The sequence below is a fragment of the Sinocyclocheilus anshuiensis genome, unplaced genomic scaffold (genome assembly GCF_001515605.1).
Source record: "Sinocyclocheilus anshuiensis isolate Anshui unplaced genomic scaffold, SAMN03320099.WGS_v1.1 scaffold1091, whole genome shotgun sequence".
In the NCBI taxonomy this organism is placed as follows: Eukaryota; Metazoa; Chordata; class Actinopteri; order Cypriniformes; family Cyprinidae; genus Sinocyclocheilus; species Sinocyclocheilus anshuiensis.
In genome coordinates, this window is record NW_015544196.1 from 446,020 (window position 1) to 470,406 (window position 24,387).

The 24,387-nt window shown below is 34.7% G+C and overlaps 2 protein-coding genes across 2 annotated transcripts in view; one reads left to right on the plus strand and one right to left on the minus strand.

Annotated features, from left to right (window-relative positions):
* The window catches only part of LOC107696741 (INO80 complex subunit B-like), a 6,231-nt gene extending 4,763 nt beyond the window's left edge, over positions 1–1,468 (plus strand). Inside the window, exon 5 of the mRNA XM_016497223.1 lies at positions 747–1,468. Within this exon, the coding sequence (XP_016352709.1) occupies positions 747–1,211 (465 nt within the window). The 3' untranslated portion in view covers positions 1,212–1,468. The remainder of the gene's footprint in view (positions 1–746) is intronic.
* A 2,096-nt stretch (positions 1,469–3,564) lies between these two features.
* The window catches only part of LOC107696742 (protein inturned-like), a 30,108-nt gene continuing 9,285 nt past the window's right edge, over positions 3,565–24,387 (minus strand). The window contains exons 4-16 of the mRNA XM_016497224.1: positions 20,033–20,230; positions 17,492–17,610; positions 17,093–17,182; positions 15,400–15,477; positions 15,135–15,318; positions 14,873–14,926; positions 13,365–13,427; positions 11,951–12,169; positions 10,083–10,622; positions 7,743–7,837; positions 5,290–5,479; positions 4,089–4,228; positions 3,565–3,810 (exon numbers count right to left, since the gene is read on the minus strand). Coding sequence (XP_016352710.1) covers positions 3,699–3,810; positions 4,089–4,228; positions 5,290–5,479; positions 7,743–7,837; positions 10,083–10,622; positions 11,951–12,169; positions 13,365–13,427; positions 14,873–14,926; positions 15,135–15,318; positions 15,400–15,477; positions 17,093–17,182; positions 17,492–17,610; positions 20,033–20,230 — 2,082 coding nt within the window. The 3' untranslated portion in view covers positions 3,565–3,698. The remainder of the gene's footprint in view (positions 3,811–4,088; positions 4,229–5,289; positions 5,480–7,742; positions 7,838–10,082; positions 10,623–11,950; positions 12,170–13,364; positions 13,428–14,872; positions 14,927–15,134; positions 15,319–15,399; positions 15,478–17,092; positions 17,183–17,491; positions 17,611–20,032; positions 20,231–24,387) is intronic.

Consider the following 24,387-nt stretch of genomic DNA (forward strand, 5'->3'; position numbering starts at 1 on the left):
TACTCTCATAGATTTTGTTACCATTGCCATGCATTATACGACTGATAGACTGCAACGGCTGGAGTTAAAAATCATCAAATGTGTTCTACTGAAGAAACAAAGTCACCTACATCTTGGATGCCCTGGGGGTAAGCAGATAAACATCACATTTTCATTTTTGGGTGAACTATCCCTTTAAGCATCCCAAACTCACTGCATGCAGAGGAAGAGTTTAGCCCCTTTCACACATACAGTCTTTACTAGTAACTTACCGTTAAGAGATCATGTGTGAACAGGACCTTTTCAAAAATCCCGGTAAATTAGTTCTGGCAATCATATCGTTCTTATGGAGATGACGTGATTACTCTGAGCTGTTTACAAAGCTCCGCTGCTTTTTTAATAGCTTTTCTATGTCAATATGACGCTAGATGGAAATCTTTGATTATTGCGCCTCGCAGTTTTATCAATGTGTCGGGCCCGAGACCCAGGCTTCTTTTCCATTCATCAGCTAATGCGCGTCTCGTGTTTATAAGAGCAAAAACTTCTGATTGGCTAGTAATGTTAGTTTAGTTGAGAGTGAAAGCTGAGCTCTCTCATACCATTGGTAGGCGAACTCATGGACTCAAACGTGATACTTTAAGCCCTGAGTACTGCATGCTATCATCACACAAAATATGATGTGATGAGTTGAAAATGAATAGTTGTTGATTGGTGACTTTAATTGAAGCATTAAAAGGTACCTTAAAGTTTCTTCTCGGTCTGAACAGAAAGCGCTCCTACATAAGCAGCAGAGCCAGCCGTTACTGGAGCTGCCCATGGGATACAAGGAGAAGGAGCTGACGGCCGAGATGATGCAGAAGCGCGAGGAGCGCGCCCGCAAAAGACGCCTGCAGGCCGCCAAGAAAGCCGAGGAGAACAAGAACCAGACCATCGAGAGACTGACCAAGACCAGCAAGGCCAAGATCAAGAGCATGAAGGAGCGCAGGTCCAAGCAGGCGCAGCTGCCCATGGTGAGGTACAGCAGTAACGCTCAGGGCACCACTGTCTCGTACCCCGCCGGGATCCCCATGCCGACGCCTGCTGCCCCGCCAGAGCCTCCCCCCACGCCCCTGAGCTGCGGCGTGTCTGGATGCTCCAACCTGAAGAAATACTCCTGCTCCAGGACCGGGACGCCGCTGTGCAGTCTGGAGTGCTACAGGAAGAACCTGACGCTGGTGCAGGAAGTCGCTTAAAGCACCGTCTGTCAGCGGCGTGTGTTTAAAAATAGTAGGTCCATGCAATTATGTTGAACAACAGACACAAAATTCTTTGATTAATCGGTGTAAAATCATGTTGAAGTTTATTTTGTGCATTCAAAGTGCAATTCATGAAACACAAGCAGTAGCATTTTACGGTATGGTTCAATTTGGTAATATTAGGTTTTCTGAACTAACAATGAACAATTTTTAATGCAATTATTAATCTAACTTAATGTAAATGTATGAATAAATATTATACACACACACACATATATGTACGTATGTATACATATATATACACACGCCCATATATATATATATGTGTGTGTGTATGTATATGCATATAAATTAATAAATGCTTTATAGTATTTTCATTGTTAATTTATGATATCTAATGTTAACAAATTGAACTTATTGTAAAGTGTTGCCCAAATTCAATTCAATGTGACAGTTGATTACAAATGATCATCATGAAGAATCATGAGAATACATTTCTGTGCAAAAAATTACTTTGAACTGAGAGTAACAACATAATGGCAAATATATCTATAAATCATTCTGTAAAAAACTGAAAGTTGTTGCATTGAATTTGTGTGTAATAATGTTACTAATAACACATTCATTCTGCTTGTGTTTAATGAATGAAGCTCACTATCATTAAAACTTAAAAGCACAGTTTTATTTTTGTGAGAAGTCTGAAATAAAGAACACCTCATGTAAATCTGGTTTATTTTATGCATTTGAAGCCACATAAAGCGTCATTCTAAACCGAATTTATGAAAGTAACACTTATAGGAAGGTTCAATTTATTAACATTAGTTAATGCATACTGCATAATGCATTAACAAATGTAATTTACTATAAAGTGTTATCCATTTTTTTTTTTTTATTCAGTTCATTGTGACAATTAAGAATTGCAAATTATTTACGAAGAAATTCATGAATCGTGAAAATGAATGTGTAAATAGTAAATAAAACCACTTTGAATTGAATACATTTCTCTGTAAATGATTCTGTAAAAGCATTATTGCATTGAATTTGAATATAAAAATGTTTTATAACATGTTTAAGAAAACATGTTTTAACAAGTAAACTACCCAGACTTAAGAGTGCAGCCTTATTTTTGTAAAAAGACTGAAATAAAGAACAGCTGAAGTAAATCTGCTTTCATTTATTTGATAAATGATGCACATTTGTTGGATGAACAATGCATTACAAAGTTTTAACGAGGAACATGGTGTTCCACACCTTCAATAAAATACAAAATCATTTCATATCACAAAGTTCAGAAGTGTTGTTAAGGCTTTGGTCATAAAAGCTGCTTAGAAAACTATTTCACTTGATCCAGCAAGGAAAAGTCAAGTGAAAACATAATTTCATGATCAATTTTTCTGCTGAGAGTGTTCATAAGCCTGTAGCTTGTGCTCGTTGAAGAAATCCAGCATAGTTTGAGGTATTAAAGTTGTTCTTTTAACATGTCAATGCATTTTATTGTCTGATTCATCAGACTGGTTCATTAGTTTATTGCTGCAGACGTTGCTGCCTGTTTTGAACTTCCATTGTGCAAAATAACCCAAAATAACATATGATTAAAACAAGGATAGTCATTTTATCGTAAAGGAATGCTTAAACCAAAAATGAAAATTTGCATAAAATGTCCTCACCCTCACGCCATCCAAGATGTAGACGAGTTTGTTTCTTCATTGGAACAGATTTGGAGAAATGTAGCATTTTGTCACTTGCTCTCCAATGGATGTGAATGGGTGCCGTCAGAATAAGAGTCCAAACAGCTGATAAAAACATCACAATAATCCACACCACTCCAGTCCATCAGTTAATGCCTTGTGAAATGAAAAGCTGTGTGTTTGTAAGAAACTAATCCATTATCAAGATGTTATTAACTTTTACCTGATGCTTCTGGCCAAAATACGAGTCCATAATCCATAATAATACTTAATCCACCAACATATTTGTTTATATCTGTTTTGGACCGCTTTCACTTGTGCTTTTAAACAGTGCTTGATCTGTGCATATTCCTCTCCTGATTCAGACCAGACAGCTTTTTCACTGAACTGGAGGTTCGCGTTATTATGGATTATGGACATCTTAATGATTGATTTGTTTCTTAAAAACACGCAGCTTTTCACTTAAAGACATTAACTGATGGACTGGAGTGGTGTGGATTATTGTGATGTTTTTATCAGCTGTTTGGACTCTCATTCTGACGGCACCCATTCACCGCAGAGCATCCATTGCTGAGCAAGTGATGCTACATGTCTCTAAATCTGATGAAGAAAAAACTCATCGACATCTTGGATGCCCTGAGAGTGAGGACATCTTCAACAAATTTTCATTTTTGGCTGCTCTTTTCCTTTAAACATGAACCAGTAGTTTTCGGTCCGTGTCTATAGTGGATTTACCTCCCAAAAAGCTTGTCGTAGAGCAGACTGTGCTGTCTGATGCTGTGCTTGTGTTACAGTGCTACACGGCCAAGCCAAACGACAGCCGGAAGGCCATTTCCACAGGAACTTCAGCCACGGAGTCATGGAAGCACACGTAAAACTCTTGAGGAACGGGTTCGAGAAGCATTCGCCTGGAACGCAAACGAGAGATCGGAAAACATGATACTCTTGAAGTTTTCCTGCTGTATGCATGTCAGCGTCTCGCATATCTAAGCTCATTTTGTATGCTTTGCATTTACAGACAGGTGCATGATGGGAGAATGTTTCACTCCAGAGCGTTTGCATTGGCGTTGTAATGCAGTCCGTAATGGAAAACGGTGCATGTGAGATGTGAACACGTGATGAGAGTTAAAGTTTTTTGAGCTCAAAACTGTAAGAACAGCTGTCAATCATTTGTCTGAACACGCACCCTATAACCCAGTAGGTCATGGTGGGCGCTGGTTTCTTCTGATCGGTCCAGTTCTCCGGTTTGCACTGGAACAAAACTCCATGTTCTTTGACCGGACCCAAACCTCGAGTGCTCTGCGACCGCTCCGACCCTCTGCGGTCCTGAAACACATTTACACATGCATGAGATGACGAAACCGTGCCAATAATACTATAGCAGAGAAATGATAAATATATAGTTCAGTTGTGAAACTCTAGATGGCGCAGGCTGACGGGTTGTTAACGTAACTGATGATATTCAGAAAGTTAAACGACTTGGCACAAGCTGATTGGTTCATGCTGCATATGCAGCTAATGAGCTTACTACCTTGCATTTATATGGCTGGCTAGCATTCACTTGAGATTCCTGCAGCGCGCTTTTAGAGTTTCTCTGAAACCCTCCACCTTCCCCAGCTCCACCTGTATAGATCTGCTACAGGTTATTTTATATGCTATTTGTGCAGCAGCAGTATGTCTTAAATACGCATACCAATATGCATTGGCAGTAGCAAGTAACTGTATTTGCTTGCAGCAGCAGCAATAATCTACAACTACAGCAATAACCAACAGCAGCAGCAATTCAGCAGCAGCGTAGCAGATCTGTTCCGCCAAGACCAAATACATTAACATTGTCATATCCATCACCATGCTAAAATCTTCTGAGACTTGTACGAAAAACTACAAATGAACTAAATGAAATAAGTCTAAACCGATAAAAATGACGTAAATACTGTAAAAATTATCAATTTATTAATTTAAAAATAAAAATGTTTTCTGTTAAAATGACACTTCTAATTTAAATTAAGTATTAAAAATGAAGTTACATTTGAAAAATAAATTATTTTAAATGCAAATTTTACAATTTAAATGACAAAAATAAATAAATACTCATTTTAAATGATTTATGGAATGAAATGCACCACTGTTCAATTTTTTGTCTCTTATGCTCACCTAGACTAATTATTTGATCAAAAATACAGTAAAAACTGTACAATTGTGAAATATTATTACAATTTAAAATAGCTGTTTTCTATGTGAATATATTGTAAAATGTAATTTATTCCTGTGATGCAAAGCTGAATTTTCAGCATCATTACTCCAGTCTTCAGTGTCACCTGATCCTTCAGAAATCATTCTAATATGCTGATCTGCTGCAGATGGTGTCAGTGTTTGAGGTGTGTTACCCGTGAGGGCAGGCTCTGCTGGAAGGCCTGGCGTATGGACAGACAGCAGTGGTAGAAGTTCTGGATGAGCTGTGGGTGGATGGAGCCGCTCAGATGATTAATTTCTCTGTGTGTGGGAGCGATGAAGATGCCCTGCACCGTCTCCATCAGCACGTAATGGAAGAGTGTGTTCTCAGCGCCCGCTGTCAGTCTGTCACACACACACACACAACTGTGATCGCCTGAACAGCATTCACATGACGTGAGGTCAAACCACTCAATCTGCTCTTGAGAAGTAGACATTTTGTCATTTAAAGTGACTTACGGTACACCTGTTACAACCAGAGCTGGGTAGATTACTCACAAACTGTAGTCCGTTACTGATTCCAAAATGCATGACAAAAACTGTAGTTAGTAACATAATCCATTACATTACACTATATGATAAGATTACTTTTAACATAACTTGTTTATCACACTGTTGATCTTGTACCATATTGATATAAAAATACAAAGAGTTAGAAAATAGACTCCATTCGTTGTAATTAACAACATTAAACAGTGCATTAAACATTACATTACGTCAAGGTTTCCCAAACTGGTGTTTGTGAAGGAACTGCAGGGGGTCATAAAAATGTCAAATTAAAATAAATAATTTTAAAAGAACACAAATCAAAACAAAACACTTTTTAACAAATACAGTGGGTACGGAAAGTATTCAGACCCCCTTAAATTTTTCACTCTTTGTTATATTGCAGCCATTTGCTAAAATCATTTAAGTTAATTTTTTTTCCTCATTAATGTACACACAGCACCCCATATTGACAGAAAAACACAGAATTGTTGACATTTTTGCAGATTTATTAAAAAAGAAAAACTGAAATATCACATGGTCCTAAGTATTCAGACCCTTTGCTATGACACTCATATATTTAACTCAGGTGCTGTCCATTTCTTCTGATCATCCTTGAGATGGTTCTACACCTTCATTTGAGTCCAGCTGTGTTTGATTATACTGATTGGACTTGTACACCTGTTACAACCAGAGCTGGGTAGATTACTCACAAACTGTAGTCCGTTACTGATTCCAAAATGCATGACAAAAACTGTAGTTAGTAACATAATCCATTACATTACACTATATGATAAGATTACTTTTAACATAACTTGTTTATCACACTGTTGATCTTGTACCATATTGATATAAAAATACAAAGAGTTAGAAAATAGACTCCATTCGTTGTAATTAACAACATTAAACAGTGCATTAAACATTACATTACGTCAAGGTTTCCCAAACTGGTGTTTGTGAAGGAACTGCAGGGGGTCATAAAAATGTCAAATTAAAATAAATAATTTTAAAAGAACATCAATCAAAACAAAACACTTTTTAACAAATACAGTGGGTACGGAAAGTATTCAGACGCCCTTAAATTTTTCACTCTTTGTTATATTGCAGCCATTTGCTAAAATCATTTAAGTTAATTTTTAAAGACTCATGGCTGTATTAGATCAAAAGGGTGCTTCTACTAAATACTGAGCAAAGGGTCTGAATACTTAGGACCATGTGATATTTCAGTTTTTCTTTTTTAATAAATCTGCAAAAATGTCAACGATTCTGTGTTTTTCTGTCAATATGGGGTGCTGTGTGTACATTAATGAGGAAAAAAAATTAACTTAAATGATTTTAGCAAATGGCTGCAATATAACAAAGAGTGAAAAATTTAAGGGGGTCTGAATACTTTCCGTACCCACTGTATATATATTTTTTGTTTACCTGCATGTCATGTGATCATTAACCAACGCCAGAGAACCAAGAACATGCAAATGTGATACTTCATTATTAAAACATTTATTTTAAAATCTCAGGGGTACTTTAAGTAAATATATTAGGGGAAAGAGGTTCGGCTGAGAAAAAAGTCTGGGAATCCATGCATTACATTACATATAAATAAGAAATATCATGAATTTGTGCATTGTAATGTGTTTGAAAGAAAAAAGCCTTCCAAAGACAAAGTAATACATAGTTAAATAACCCACTGATTGGTAATTTAAATAAATCTAATGTGTTCATCAGTAGTTGATGCAATGTTAAAACACTTCTTTGATTTGTGTAAATCCAGTGGTCAAATGCTGGTCTTTGTGTGAATATCCACAGGAAAAGAAAGGAAAATTTAAAATATGAAAAAGAGGAATTAGGGAGAATCAAAAAATTATGAATAATATTTTGCTATTGTGTGAATAATATGTAATCATGTAACCAAAAAAAGCTAATTTTAAAATGTAATTTAATCTAATTGCAAGTACTTCATTTTGAAAATCTGATTACGTAATCCAGATTTCATGTCATTAGTTACTACCCAGCTCTGGTTACAACCATTTTTCTTCCATTAAACACAAAAGGTAAAAATGACAACAAAAAAAACCCTAATAAAAGTACTATAAAAGTTGGTCATACAACTAGATGAACTCACTTGAGAACGCTGTGCATCTCCTCAGTCTCTCTGTCAGTCAGACTCTTCCTCAGCGAGCCCAAATAGAAAGGGTTAGGATGCTTCGACCTGGGAATCTGACAGAACACACACACAAAACAACATAAAGACTGGATCACAGTTTATGCTGGACTATACACAATTTTACTGAAGAGTTATTGCTACTGAAGTGCATTTAATGTCAATTAAAAACAGCCAATTAAAAAATGTAAAATAAAAAAAGAAACTTGAAAAAATAAAACAAAACGAAACACAAAACAAAAATAAAATAAAATAAAATGTGTCGCTGGGGTATATTTCTAGCAATAGCCAACAATACATTGTATGGGTCAAAATTATCGATTTTTCTTTTATGCCAAAAATCATTAGGATATTAAGTAAAGATCATGAATATGATTGGACTGGATTAAGTTTTGTGCTGGAGTATACAAAATATTATCGAGAGGTTATTGTTATTAAAGTGCACTTGAATCTGGAATGTAAAAGAAAAAGCTTAAACTTAAAAAAAAAAAAAATCTATATTGAAATTAAAATCGTGGTTCACTGGGTTTTTTCTTGGCTTGATTGTGTTTATGGGGTGCAGTCTTTCTCTGCAGGTTGTTATGGGAAAGTACAAAGCAAGTGTTTTATGTCAGCACCAAACTTTAGTTGGAGCAATGAAAGACAAAGTGAGTGTTTGAATTCAATCACTATTTTTGTGATTCAGTTTGGTGATGCTAGCGGTGCAGAAATCACACAATTCACCTTTAATTTATTGATATATTACACAAACCTACCCACATCAAATACGTTATATACAATAACTGATGCTTTAATTGTGAAAGATTTAATTAATTTCAACCAATTTAAATGTTTAAATATAGTAATTCAATTTCATTATTTTACATTTAGAAGACGCTTTTATCTAAAGCGACTTACAAACTATTTTGACTTGTTTGTAATTTGGTAATAAAATAATTCAAAGAATCATAATCAATTTCAGTAAGTATAGGGTATATGATAAAATATTAACATGAAGAAACATGGCAAATCAAGATCAAACTCTCTCTCTTTATATAAATAAAATAACGTTCTAATTTAAATAATATTTGCTATAAATAATATATAACAATCTTCATAATATAAATTTATAAAATCTGCTTAAATTGATTTATCTGAATTACTTCATTTTCAGTATGATAAATATATTACTATGAAATATTACAACTGAACTTTAATTATGAAGTAAATGAACTTTAGAATTGAAATAATACACTATAATATATGATACAAGCAAGAAATGTTCCTACAGTTAAACTCCAATTGTGAAGTAAAATTAACTTTATAATTTAAATATATACTATAATATTTGCTATAAAAATCTGCATAAATACATATATTTAAAAATATCGGCATAAATTAAAGTACAATAAATACTAGCTTGAAATATTCCTACAATTTCAACAGTGAAGTGAACTCTAAAACATGAAATGTGGAGTTATCTGCTTTTGCTATAAAACAAACTTTTAATATATAAATAAAAAAAACATACTTTCAATGAACTTTAATTTTGTAAGCTACCTGTATTTGTTTAAGTTAGGGTTCAACCCAACTGCAGTTTGATTTATATTACTTGGAATGCACAATAAAAAAAACATGATTTCTGAAAATAAATAAAAATGGAGTTATCTATTTCTGCAAATAAACTCTTCATATATTTCTGCATTACTGTAGGTAGGAATTTCAGGTAGTGATTCATTTTATTAATGCATAATGTAATTTATTATCAGGATGAAATATGGCCTTTTTTGATGTTTTGTGAGACTGACCCCTGTAAAACGTACTACTAGTGAAACAGCACGACATGAACTGTGATTGAAGGGATAGTTCACCCAAAAATGAAAATTCTGTCATTAATTACTCACCCTCATGTCGTTCCAAACCCGTAAGACCTCCGTTCATCTTCAGAACACAAATTAAGATATTTTGATGAATTCTGAGAGCTCTCTGACCCTCCCATAGACATCAACTGTGTCACGCGGATACGTTTTCTACGTTGTTTACGATTTGATTTGAATGAAAACAACGTATCCGTGTGACGCAGCTGACACAGTATAGCATATGCTGCTATTTTACCGATCTCCTTGCTACGTTTCTGGACCTTGATCGTGGTAATTACATTGCTGTCTATGGGAGGGTCAGAGAGCTCTCAGAATTCATCAAAAATATCTTAATTTGTGTTCCGAAGATGAACGGCGCTCTTACGGGTTTGGAACAACATGAGGGTGAGTAATTAATGACAGAATTTTTGGGTGAACTATCCCTTTAATGTAAGAGAAAGACCTTGAAAAATCCTGCGCTGCCCAGGCTGCCATCTGACCCTCCCAAGCCCAGGGAGTCTCTGCGTGTGCCACTAGAGGGCATCCGGCGCACTGCGTCCGGTGTGGCATGAGGACTCAGACCCGATGTGAAGGACGGCGTCCCGTCGGCGTGACCCTCACTGCCGCTGTCAGACAGACTCCTCTGTGGACTCGGCCTCCGTCCTCTCAGACTCGACGAGCCTGACCCCGCCTCCCCGAACAGACTCCACCCCATCCTGCCCGGCGACGGGGGTTTGATGGCTGCCGTCAGACAGCTGAGGATCGGCGAGCTGCTGATGCCGTCTTGTCGGTCCCACCCACCGGCAGGAAGGAACCAATCGGCGCAGAAGAGACAGGGAGTGGGCGGAGCCGAGAGACGCTCCTCAATGGCAGCATCCAGACTCTCCAGCTGAAGGAGTGTGGCTTTGACCTGATCCACATAGACGCAGTCGGGACCTGGAGATCCCAGAGCGGGCGAAGCACAACCACCGGCCTCCAGCAACACACACTGCATGAAGTGCCTCTGGAAACGAAGAGACAGGGAGTGGGCGGAGCCGAGAGCCGCTCCTCAATGGCAGCATCCAGACTCTCCAGCTGAAGGAGTGTGGCTTTGACCTGATCCACATAGACGCAGTCGGGACCTGGAGATCCCAGAGCAGGCGAAGCACAACCACCGGCCTCCAGCAACACACACTGCATGAAGTGCCTCTGGAAACATCAGTAAGAAAAAAAAACCATGTTATACATTGGGTGTGCATTATATTCTCAATAATTCAATGTTCAGTTACTGAGCTCAAACCATATTAATCTACAAGTAATCCACACCACTCCAGTCCATCAATTAACGCCTTGTGAAGTAAAAAGCTGTGTTTTTAAGAAACAAATCCAGCATTAAGATGTTTTAACTTGTCGCTTTGGCCAAAATACAAGTCCATAATCAATAGTATAATGTCAAATATGTGACCCTGGAGCACAAAATCAATAAGGGTCAATTTTTTGAAATTGAGATTTATACATAATTTATTGAGAATGTGAATATTGAGAAAATCACATTTAAAGTAGTCCAAATGAAGTTCTTAGCAATGCATATTACTAATAAAAAAATAAGTTCTGATATATTTACAGTAAGAAATTTACAAAATATCTTTATGGAACATGATCTTTACTTAATACCCTAATGATTTTTGGCAAAAAAAAAATAAATCTATAACTTTGACCCATACAATGTATTGTTGGCTATTGCTACAAATATACCGGAGCTACTTATTTTCTGTGATGCAGGGTCACATATAATATAATATAATATAGACTGTTTTGGACTGCTTTCACTTGTAAACGGTGCTTGATCTGTGTATATTTCTCTCCTGATTCAGATGAGATGGACTTTTCCACTGGAGGAAGTGTTATTATGGATTATGGACTGGTACTTTAGCCAGAAGTAATGGTATGAAGCTCCAAAAGTCTTAATGATGGATTTGTTTCTTATAAACATGCAGCTTTTGTCTTCACAAGACATTAACTGATGGACTGGAGTGGTGTGGATTACTTGTGGATGTTTTTATCAGCTGTTTGGACTCAGTAAAAATACAGTTAAAAGTAATATTGTGAAATATTATTACAAGTTAAAATAACTGTTTTCTATGTGAATGTATTTTAAAATGTAATTTATTGCTGTGATCAAAGCTGAATTTTCAGCATCATTACTCCAGTCTCCAGTGTCACATGATCCTTCAGAAATCATTCTGATACGCTGATTTGCTGCTCAAGAAACATTTATTATTATACTTCATGATACGTTTTATTTCATGTTTCTTTGATGAATAGAAAGGTCAAAAGAACAGCATTTCTCACCAGGGCCACTATGAGCAGGAAATGTCTTCCGTGTGGTTCGCAGTATCCAGGATGTGATGCGGTGTTGTTCTGGGTTCTCCGCTGTGGAAACACCTCCCTCCACACCACCAGCTGCCCCATGCGCTGCTCCGACACCAGCGGCAGCAGACAGTAATGCTGACAGTACAAACACACGTCCAGAAGGTCTTCTTTAGGCAGGTGGTTCGCTATGAGATATCCCTGCCAGACAGATGGACAAATAACAGATCTGTATTCCTGACCTTCAGTAGTGTAAAAATGAGTGTGACAAAGAACATAAACACTGCTAACTAGAGAAGCCCATTTCCGCCACTGAATATAAACAGGTAATTACGACTTTTTATCTCACAATTGTCTTATTTTCTCACAATTGCGAGTTTACATGTCAAGATTCTGTCTTTTTTTCTTAAAATTGCGAGATTTAATCTCTCAGTTGCGAGTTATAAAGTCAGAATTGGGTGATATAAAGTTGCAATTGCATGTCAGTCAGAATTGCGAGATAAAAAAAAATCACGATTGTGACTTGTTTTGCAATTAACTTTTTTCTTGCAATTGTAACTTAATATCTCGCAATTTTTACATTTTTCTTGTGATCGCGAGTTTATATCTCGCAATTCTTACTCGTTTCTGGCAATTTTGACTTTTTTCTTGTATTTGCAAGTTTATATCTAGCAATTCTGACTTTAGTCTTGCAATTTGACTTTTTTCTTGCAATTGCAAGTTTATATCTCGCAATTATGACATTTTTCTTGTAGTTGTGAGTTTATATCTCGCAATTCTGACTTGTTTCTGGCAATTTTGACTTTTCTTGTAATTGCAAGTTTACATCTCGCAATTCTGACTTCTTTTCTCAGAACTGTGAGATATAAATTCACAATTGTGAGTTATAAAGTGCAATTATGTAAGTTTATTATATAAGAATGCTGGTAACCAAACAGTTGACGGTAGCCATTAAAATGGGGAAAAAAATGCTATGAAAGCCAATGGCTACCGTCAACTGTTCAGTTACCAACATTCTTCAAAACGTCTTCTTTGTTCAACATCTGAAAGAAACTCATAAAGGTTTGGAATCACTTGTGGGTCAGTAAATGATGACACAGTTTTCATTTTTGGGGGAACTATCCCTTTAAGGAGCAACAGATGGAGACTTAACTTATCAATCCTCTTCACATCATCATTCATAATTAAAAGAGTCTCTTCAGCTGACAGCTGCATTCACAAGAAGCAGCACGTCGCCCTTCTGTCAAACTCGTTTCAATGATTTAACCTGAATGAGACTCCTTTACAAGCACGTTTGAATTTTAATTACTCACTGACAGCAGGCGTGTAGCACTTTCTACAGCAACATGATTCACAATGGATGATAACATGTGGCTTCAGGAGGTTTAGCACTCACCTTGTAAAACAGACAGGAGCCCAAAATGACGTACAGACGCCTCATGCCATAGAAATCCTCAGACTGACCAAGAGAACAGAGTAACAGTATTATTTCATACCAGTGTTACTTCATTGTCATTGCTATACTATCATAGTTTATTATGGTACAGTATTATTGGTGTTAGATTTAGTTACCGATAATAACCTTGCTTAGTTAGTACTGTACATTTATAATGAGAAATACCATTTATAACCTTTCCCTGCTTCAAACCCAAGCCCTTCATGTTGAAATTGTTATAAAGGCATTTAAAAGTATTTCCATCCAGTTTTTACAGAATAATCCATATACAATCTGACAGACAGTAACTGAACCATCAGCCGTATCAGACTAATACAGTAAGACTGTATCCAGCGTCCAAAATGAACTTTCTGTACACACACACATAGAAATGTACTGTCCATCAAACTGTATTTTTAAAATGTTTATTTTTTATTCTTGAAGATGTAAAATTTGTTTAAATTATGTAGCTGTTTTTTTCATTTTGTGCACTACATCAGTGTTATTTTAGTATTATTTATATACTATTAATGCATTTATGATTTTGAAGAGTTTTTATTTTTATGTTTTCAGTTTTCATTTGAATTTTAGTTTAAGTTTAAGTTTTGATGATTTTTTTCTGCGATCTTTTGCTATTTTTATTGGATTTTACACACACACACACACACACACATTATATATATAAATAATACATATTTACTTTTTTATTATTTATTATAATTATAATATATGAAATTGTGCTTTATTAATAATATTATCTATATATTAATAATGTATAAATTAATATTTTAAATTAGGTTTTATTTTTAGATTTTCCATTTTCATTTCAATTATTTTTTTAACGTGCTTTTGTGAATTTTAATTTTAATTTTATTTTATTTACTTATTTTAGTGCTTTAAGTTCATTAAATAAATAAAAGTTGTCAAGGCAATAATTATCATTTGTGTACATTTTTTGTGTTATCATCTAATATTTCATTAAATATTTATATTTATTCAATAAATATATAAAAAAAACATTCATCTTTATTTCAAGTACCAAAACTATCTTTTAATAATTTTAGTTTTACTTAAAGATAATCACTACAGTATCGCTGCAAAACACAACCTGACGAATTTTAATTTTAATTTAATTTTATTTACTTATTTTAGTGCTTTAAGTTAAATAAATAAATAAAAGTTGTCAAGGCAATAATTATCATTTGTGTACATTTTTTGTGTTATCATCTAATATTTCATTAAATATTTATATTTATTCAATAAATATATAAAAAAAACATTCATCTTTATTTCAAGTACCAAAACTATCTTTTAATAATTTTAGTTTTACTTAAAGATAATCACTACAGTATCGCTGCAAAACACAACCTGACATCAAATTATATACTGATTTTATTCCCTAATGTTTTCCCATAGTTATGGAGTTATGATAATAAAAAACGGGTTATCTGAGCTCAATAACATCTTACCATATCACCAAAATCTGACGACTCAAAGTCTGAGAGCACAGTGTCCACTTCCACCTTGAGAAACAGCCAAAACATAATAAACACCTGAGAGCATGCCATTTATTAATATTACACCCATATTGTACCAATTTCATGAGGATGTTCACCGAAAGACAGCAGCATATGGATTTGGACAACATGAAGGTGAGTAAATGACAGAATTGGGTGAAATATTCCTTTAAACTAATGCATGAGACGTTACATAGAGCTTCAGTAGCCACACCTTTATGTCTGCTGGTAAAGTGAGCCAGCGGACGGCCGGCAGCCCGTCTAAGAACAGGCTCCCTGAGATGTCAGGGCTGGGCGGTCTGGAGCTGTCAATCAAACGCCAGGGCTGGATGAGCTGCTGGAAGAAGAGGCAGAAGAAGTGATCCAGACGAGGAGCGTTCTCCTCCTCACAGAAGCAGCTGAAGAGACACAGAGGTTATGCAGTCATCATCTGCTGTATCTACACACACATAACGCTCTCCAGAAATATACAGACACACCTGTCAAGAGAGCCATGCATGACCTTGAGCGTTCGGACAGCTCCCTCAATCACAGTCTGCAGATACAACAGAGGCACCCTGCGGGACACATGCACACTAAACTGAGGAACAAACACTCCAACAATGTCTATAATTCACCTCAAAACAAAAATATTACTGAACTCATAAAGACCAGATGGTACATCTCAAGGGGTTAATCCTAATAGATAAATAATTCAAAAACCAGCTACGAAAATTAGGAATTAAACAAAAACAATGCTAAAAGCTGGCAATAAAATAAGATGGAAAGATGAAAACTACAATTAAATTAAACAAACTTTAAATAATAATAATAAGAATTAATATTACTGTTGTTATTATTATTATTATTATTGTTAAGACATTTAAAAATAGAAATATCCTAAACAAAATTTCTGATGCTTTTATACTAAAAAATTAAATAAAGTAAAAAAAAAAAATATATATATATATAAAATAAAATAAGATAAAAACAGATAAAAGAACACAAAATTGTGAATTAAACAAAAACAACACTAAAGCTAGAAATAAAATAAAGGGTGGAAAAATGAGAAATACACTGAAACTAAACATTTTAATTAATTTAAATTATTTAGTAAAAATAATAATAATAATATTAATAAATATTATTGTTGTTGTTGTTTAACCTGAATTTAAAATGAACACAACGTTTAAAAAAATAGAAATATCTTTTAAAAATCTAAACCAACAAGTGTGAACATCCACTCAGAGATTAATAAAAATAAATTTGAAATAAAAACTAGAAATCTCATGCTTTTGTAAAATAAAAAATAAAATGAAATAAAACAGGATTTTCTAAAAAGTATTTCTGGTTACTTGAGAGACTTAGTGGATTGGGACACATCCGGAGAGACGTCATTTTTGTGTCATTCTTCATTCTGGAGCAATAAACAGCGATCGTCATGAACAAGCTGAACATCTGGGATTATTGATTATTATTGAGAAGATGACGTCCAACATCACGTGTCATCAGACGAGCTGATTATAAAGATCAATACCAATTACAATCACTGGAGTTATTATCTGCATTACAGATATTCGTATTAGGGCTGGGTTTTGACACAAATTTCACGATTCAATTCGATTCTCATTCACAAGCTTGCGATTCGATTCGATTCAATATCGATTATTTTGGACATATATCAGGTACAGTACATGCCAAATTTTCTCAAGGAAAAAAAATCTCTCAATTAAAGCTGTAAAATATACATGAGAGTCAGTTGTTACAACATTGCTATAATATTGAAGGTTAAAATTAATGAAGTTTTTACAATAATAAACTTACAGTTACATAATATTTCTACTTCAATTCGTTTTTTTTTTTTTATATAAACATTTAAATGGTGGCTGTCATAAAAACTTGGATTTATTCAAAAATAAATTAAACATTGAAGAACAGTAAAAATGATAATATGTTATATGGTGCATATATTAAGCAAAATGCCCCTCTCTACAGTTTATTTTTCTATCTGACTAATGAGTTTATGGTCGTCTATATTTTTTACCCAGCCCTAATTTGTATGCGGACGGGATGATTATAGAGATTATTGTTTCGTTTTAGGAGCTGAGCTGATTATAATGACAGTTATTATAGTTATTATCTAGATTAGAGTGGGCTGTTGGCAGGCGGGATGGTTATAAAGATGAGAATTACCTGCTGGCAGGTACAGCGATCACCAGCAGACTGGATCCTTCCTTCCAGTAGCCCACATGAACCAACTGCTGCCGGAGCCACAGAGACGAGCTACAGAGACACACAGACACCATATACAGCAGCAAAACTCACAACTTCAGCACTGTTATTAACACTGATGATAATCAGAAATGTTTCATATTATACTGATTTCTGAAGGATCATGTGACACTGAAGACTGGAGTAATGATGCTGAAAATTCAGCTTTGATCACAGGAATAAATTACATTTTAATATATATTCACAATGAAAACAGTTATTTTAAATTGTAATAATATTTCACTGTTTTTGCAGCATTTGTCATCAAATAAATGCAGTCTTTGGTGAGCAGAAGAGATAAATATAGCTAAAGCCCCTCACCTGACTATCTGTCCTCCCGTGATGTTCTCCAGCATGTCACACAGCGTCAGGAAAATACCTCTCACCGCTTTCAGCTGAACCGCGGCTTCAGACGCCGGATACTGGTACAAAATCTCCTGCTGCAGAGAGGAAACACAAATCAGTCTAAGTCAGGGTAATACTGACCCCAAGTCATTTTACAGCATATATGCATAATCATGATAAACATAAATTTTTTATGAATTATATTTGAGACCATTTTGCTTAAATGGAGGACAGAAGTGTTTCCCTTGTCAATAATGTTACAAGATGATAATAATAATAATAATAATAATAATAATAAATATCTTAATAAATATATTAGAGAATGAACATCTCTCAAAAATAAAAAATAAAGTGTGAGCATCTGACCAGAAAAATCACACTCACACTCACACTCACACACACACACACAGTGTGTGTGTGCGTGAGTGTGAGTGTGTGTGTGTGCGCGCGCGGTTTGAAGGAGGACATGAGAACTCGATTTCTCACACGAACTCAAACGCTTGCGGCCTGAAAGCGTTGCCAGGTTGAATGTGTGTGTTTCTCACACGAACTCAAACGCACACACTCTCACACTCTCACACACACACTCACACACTCACTCACTCACACACTCACACACACACTCACTCACACACTCACTCACACATCTCTTATCTCTTCAGTGACGCTCTAAACGCTCCCGCCAGCATTCAGAGGTGGTCGTTTTGGCTTAAGGCAGCACTGCGGCCTGTGGTTTGAGAGCTGCAGCGCATAAAAACACACATTATAAATGCTCAAACTCACATTAGAGCTCGGCGCGGTATCAATCACTGCAGACAGAAAGAGGTTTTTAAGTGAGTCAGAGCACAAACGCTTCCACTGAGAGCAACACAGAGAGATTTAGTGCTGCTCTGAACTATCAGCACCTGGACGGATGCATTTACAAAAGCTGCTTCGATGTGTTCAAATCTCCAGCCTGACAGGAGCCGTCTGTGGGCCAAAAAACAGCTTCAATCTTTGTAGAGGGTGTAAATCTGTGCAAGACTAAGTCAGAGTTCCTCATTCCTGCAGAGTTTAGTTTTAAACATGATCCAACACACCTGGCTGCAGTTTTCAAGCAAGGCCAGAGACTCTGATTAGTTGATACGAGTGTGTTTAGTGTTATTAGATGGATCTAAACTTCACAGGAAAGTGGCTCTGCAGAACCAGGAAATAAAAACCCTGTACCAATGTTAAATCAAATCCAAAATCACTAAACTAAACTGAAACGGAAATAAAGCTGCAATAAAATATAATTTCTAATTTACTTTTTAGTTTGTGTTAGCACTAAAATTACTAACTCGACATAGATAACTTAACAGAAATAAAAAACTTAATCTGAAATGAAAAAACAAAACAAAAAACAAAATAGTAATATTTAAATAGAACAAAAAGTAATAAAACTGACAAAACAACATAACAAAATGACAAAAACCTAAACAAAAATTAAAACTGAAAATATAAAAATTAAAGGCAATTAAAAATAATAATACAAATTATAATAGCGCATGAATAATACTAAAATATCGCTTCCCTGTACTAGGTGAATCTCAAATGAAAAATGTCTTTAAACTATAAAAATAACTTTAAAAAAAATCAAAAAGTAATAAAAATTAAATATTATTTTGCATAAAGAAATTGAAGCTAGTTTAAACTGATTTTAATTTTAAAATTGCATTGTAATTTGCAATATACTTTATTACAAAATTATTACAAGAATAATCAAAATCTGGGGGGAGATTAAATAGATTAGAAATAATATTTAGCATTAAATAAAGTTATGATTTTTTTTTTACGCTGATTTAAATAGAAATAAATATTTAAGAAATAATTATTAAATATTTAAGAAATAACTAATTTGTATAATGTTTTATATTTTATATAATTTAATATTTTAATGAATTACAACAATATAATTATATATATATATATATATATATATATATAAATTATATTTATTTATAATATTTGTATAATATTTAATATATTTTTAGATTGTGATTTTTTTTTTTTTAGGGCAAAATGTGTTTAATTCTCTTGAAAATAAATGTATAAAACAAACAAAAAAAAACATTAATGCCCTTAAACATATTTCTAACTACAATTTTCTTATTTTTATTATGTTGTTGTTTTTTTATCCAGACATGTTCTGTACAGGTTTTGTGAAAGTCGCCCTGCTGCATTTCTGCCAATCGTAACTTTTCATTCACATTTTGCTTCTCTTTATGAATTTAGTAATTCAAGCCTTTAAAAAGAAACTTTCCAAAGTCTTCCTCACGTCACGCTGATGCTGCTGTAAACGTGAGCCATTCATGCTCAATCCTGACTGATTTAACTGGGGAAACTCTTTTGGATGTTAATGGATTAAGCGCTGAAAAAATCCACACACAGCTGCTTTAGCTTTGCCCAGTTCTCAAGCTGAAAATGACATTTGTAATGCAATCAATGGGGAGAGTCTCAGAACACTGTGTACCTCTGAATGAAGTCAAAAGGACTAACCTCGTCCTGCGGCGAATCGGAGTCCAGTTTGAGCGAGAGGTACATGACTATGTGTGGGACATGTGCGATGGACATCTGGAGCTCGACGGTGTCCTCGCCCCACAGCAGACGCACCAGCTGACTGACCGCAGGAGCCACTTTCGCTCTCGAGTCCGGAGCCCTCCCGGCGGGACAGACCGTCTCCAGAGTCAACCTCAGCTGAGAAACAACCTCAAATAAATACTGTGATGATGACAGGACAATACTCTAATACACTTACACTAAGAAGAGTCTATAAAACAGGAACTGAATTGCATGTGTTTTAATGGTGCGTTCAAGTCATGTCGGATAGATCGTATTTACGAGTTGAACGCACATGAACGCCACCACAAAGTCGTTATTACGAGTGGGAAATTCGAAATTTTCTTTAAGCCCTGAGTTTCCGAGTTGGGGGCGTGCATTTACAAAAGCTGCTTCGATGTGTTCAAATCTCCAGCCTGACAGGAGCCGTCTGTGGGCCAAAAAACAGCTTCAATCTTTGTAGAGGGTGTAAATCTGTGCAAGACTAAGTCAGAGTTCCTCATTCCTGCAGAGTTTAGTTTTAAACATGATCCAACACACCTGGCTGCAGTTTTCAAGCAAGGCCAGAGACTCTGATTAGTTGATACGAGTGTGTTTAGTGTTATTAGATGGATCTAAACTTCACAGGAAAGTGGCTCTGCAGAACCAGGAAATAAAAACCCTGTACCAATGTTAAATCAAATCCAAAATCACTAAACTAAACTGAAACGGAAATAAAGCTGCAATAAAATATAATTTCTAATTTACTTTTTAGTTTGTGTTAGCACTAAAATTACTAACTCGACATAGATAACTTAACAGAAATAAAAAACTTAATCTGAAATGAAAAAACAAAACAAAAAACAAAGAGCCACTTTCGCTCTCGAGTCCGGAGCCCTCCCGGCGGGACAGACCGTCTCCAGAGTCAACCTCAGCTGAGAAACAACCTCAAATAAATACTGTGATGATGACAGGACAATACTCTAATACACTTACACTAAGAAGAGTCTATAAAACAGGAACTGAATTGCATGTGTTTTAATGGTGCGTTCAAGTCATGTCGGATAGATCGTATTTACGAGTTGAACGCACATGAACGCCACCACAAAGTATTAGATGGATCTAAACTTCACAGGAAAGTGGCTCTGCAGAACCAGGAAATAAAAACCCTGTACCAATGTTAAATCAAATCCAAAATCACTAAACTAAACTGAAACGGAAATAAAGCTGCAATAAAATATAATTTCTAATTTACTTTTTAGTTTGTGTTAGCACTAAAATTACTAACTCGACATAGATAACTTAACAGAAATAAAAAACTTAATCTGAAATGAAAAAACAAAACAAAAAACAAAATAGTAATATTTAAATAGAACAAAAAGTAATAAAACTGACAAAACAACATAACAAAATGACAAAAACCTAAACAAAAATTAAAACTGAAAATATAAAAATTAAAGGCAATTAAAAATAATAATACAAATTATAATAGCGCATGAATAATGCTAAAATATCGCTTCCCTGTACTAGGTGAATCTCAAATGAAAAATGTCTTTAAACTATAAAAATAACTTTAAAAAAAAATCAAAAAGTAATAAAAATTAAATATTATTTTGCATAAAGAAATTGAAGCTAGTTTAAACTGATTTTAATTTTAAAATTGCATTGTACTTCAAACGAAATCGAAGAACGAACTGAAATGACGTCATTTCGAACTAAATCAGGCCGAAACGAAGTTCGTTTTGAGTTCGAAACAACTCACCAAAGCGAACTTTTTGGGGGAGTTCGTTTTGCCTCATAAACACCTTTGAGCTACCATTGGTCCGTGGCGATTATGCAGTCGGTGGGTGTGTTCTGGAACTCCGCCGCCTTTGACGTGCGATACCCCCCCCCCGGTTCGTTTCTCATTCCACGGAGGCCAGACAGGAGAACACATCTCCACGAGAAATTGAAGCTAGTTTAAACTGATTTTAATTTTAAAATTGCATTGTAATTTGCAATATACTTTATTACAAAATTATTACAAGAATAATCAAAATCTGGGGGGAGATTAAATAGATTAGAAATAATATTTAGCATTAAATAAAGTTATGATTTTTTTTTTACGCTGATTTAAATAGAAATAAATATTTAAGAAATAATTATTAAATATTTAAGAAATAACTAATTTGTATAATGTTTTATATTTTATATCATTTAATATTTTAATGAATCACATATGGCGATACCCTTTTCAAGAGATCGTCAATCCACGCGGTGCACATTCTGAAGTAAGAAAAATGCACTTCCTCATCTGTGCTCCGCATTTGCTGAATAAAAAGGGCAAACTCGCCATCATTCTTTCTGTTTTCGTTAAGTGGACGCACATACCATCTACGTCGCTTGCTCTTGTTCTTTTTCTTTGCCACTGTATAGATCAATGCTAGATGTTTACGAAACTGTTCTTCTCTCACAGCCGCCATCGTTGTTGTGTTTAGAGGGTACACGCGGTCGGCGTGACACGTTTACAACCCCGCCTCCAGCATCGTGGGGGTGTCGGAATGTTCGAAAACAGTATACCGTCGCTTAGCCTTTTCGAACTTCTTTTTGCCCTCAAACGAAGAATTAAAAAGAACTTCGTTTGAAGTATATCAGGGCCTTTAGTGTGAAATGAAATGTTCTATAAATTAATATATTATATTATATATTACAAATTATTATAAGAAAGTATGAATAATATTTCAACATTTTGCAAGAATTAATGTTTACACACACACACACGCACTCATGTTTGTTTCTGTGAATTGTGGGGACTTTCCATAGACTTCTATTACTTTTATACTGACCAAACGATATTTTCTATCCCTTAACCCTAAACCTACCCCTTACAGAAAACCTGTTTGCATTGTTACACTTCATTTACTATTTTTAATCATTTTTTTCCCCCAATCTCAAAAATTTTAGGTTTTACTATCCTTGTATACAATGTTGCATAAACAAGTACACACACACAATCCAAAATTTGATTAAATCCAAAATCTAACAACAAAAATTAGACATAATATTTAATTAAATTAATTAAAATAATTAAATAACTAATTTGGGGCCAGATTTACTAACAGCTTGCCCTAGCGCAAACCATCTTTTGGCGTTAAAATAGTACTGTCAGGTTTTACTAAATACGAATATGAATATGCAAATATGCATTTTTAGGAGTTTCCCTTTCAGACACAAAAGTTATGGGAGGAGAGTATTAAAATGAATCACGAAACACGATTTACTAACGTTCGCACTAGTCAAATTACTGGTATTTGCGCCATTATTTAACGTCCCAAAAAAAGCATGTCGTAAACTATTTTGCGCTTGAAATATAATATTTTAGAATATATTTTTTAATTAACAATATTAATATTTAATTTATTATAATTTTACTGTATTACATGAATGAAGGGCATACATATGTGTATAAAAATGTCTGTAAAACTAATGGATAATGTCCTGGCAGAAAAGTACCAGTATTACCAAAAATGACCAAAACATCTCTTTTTCTAGAATTTATTTTCTTACAGTGCGAGAAATTGTCCAATTCAGCATGAACATTGACAAGACGACAAGAAATTATGGTTCTTTGAGATCCCCAAATTTATTTTACACACTCGCCAACAACTTTTTCCTTTGCACCAAGGTCAAGCAAAATTAAACTTAAAATAATGGAGCATATTGAGCACAGCCGTATAATAATGGTTGTTATTGCCAGGGTTGTATTACTTGGCATAAATAAGTATAACTTATATTTTTGGTGCAACAGCCTGACATCAAGCTTAACTTAAGTAAATAACCTCCGAAAGGCTGAATGATGATGGTGAAAAGAGATGTGGTTGTGTAAAATGAGACTCGCTGTGCTCTACCACATGTTGCTTCAGTAATTCAGAAGCATAAACAGTTTTTGCAGTAATACTGTGCCATTCCTCCACACTCTTTGTGTCTGATTTCCCACATGCAAAATTAATTTGAAAGTGGCATTTGTAATGTTACAAAAGATTTCTATTTCAAATAAATGCTGTTCTTTTGAAATCCGCTTCCACAAAATTATGAAGCAGATTGATAATAATCAGAAAAGCAAGCATATTAGACTGATTTCTGAAGGATCATGTGACACTGAAGACTGGAGTAATGATGCTGAAAATTCAGCTTTGCATCTCAGGAATAAATTGCATTTTAAAATATATTAAAACAGAAACCAGCTATTTTAAATTGTAATAATATTTCACAATATTACTGTTCTTACTGTATTTTTCATCAAATAAATGCATCCTTGGTGAGCAGAAGACCCGAAG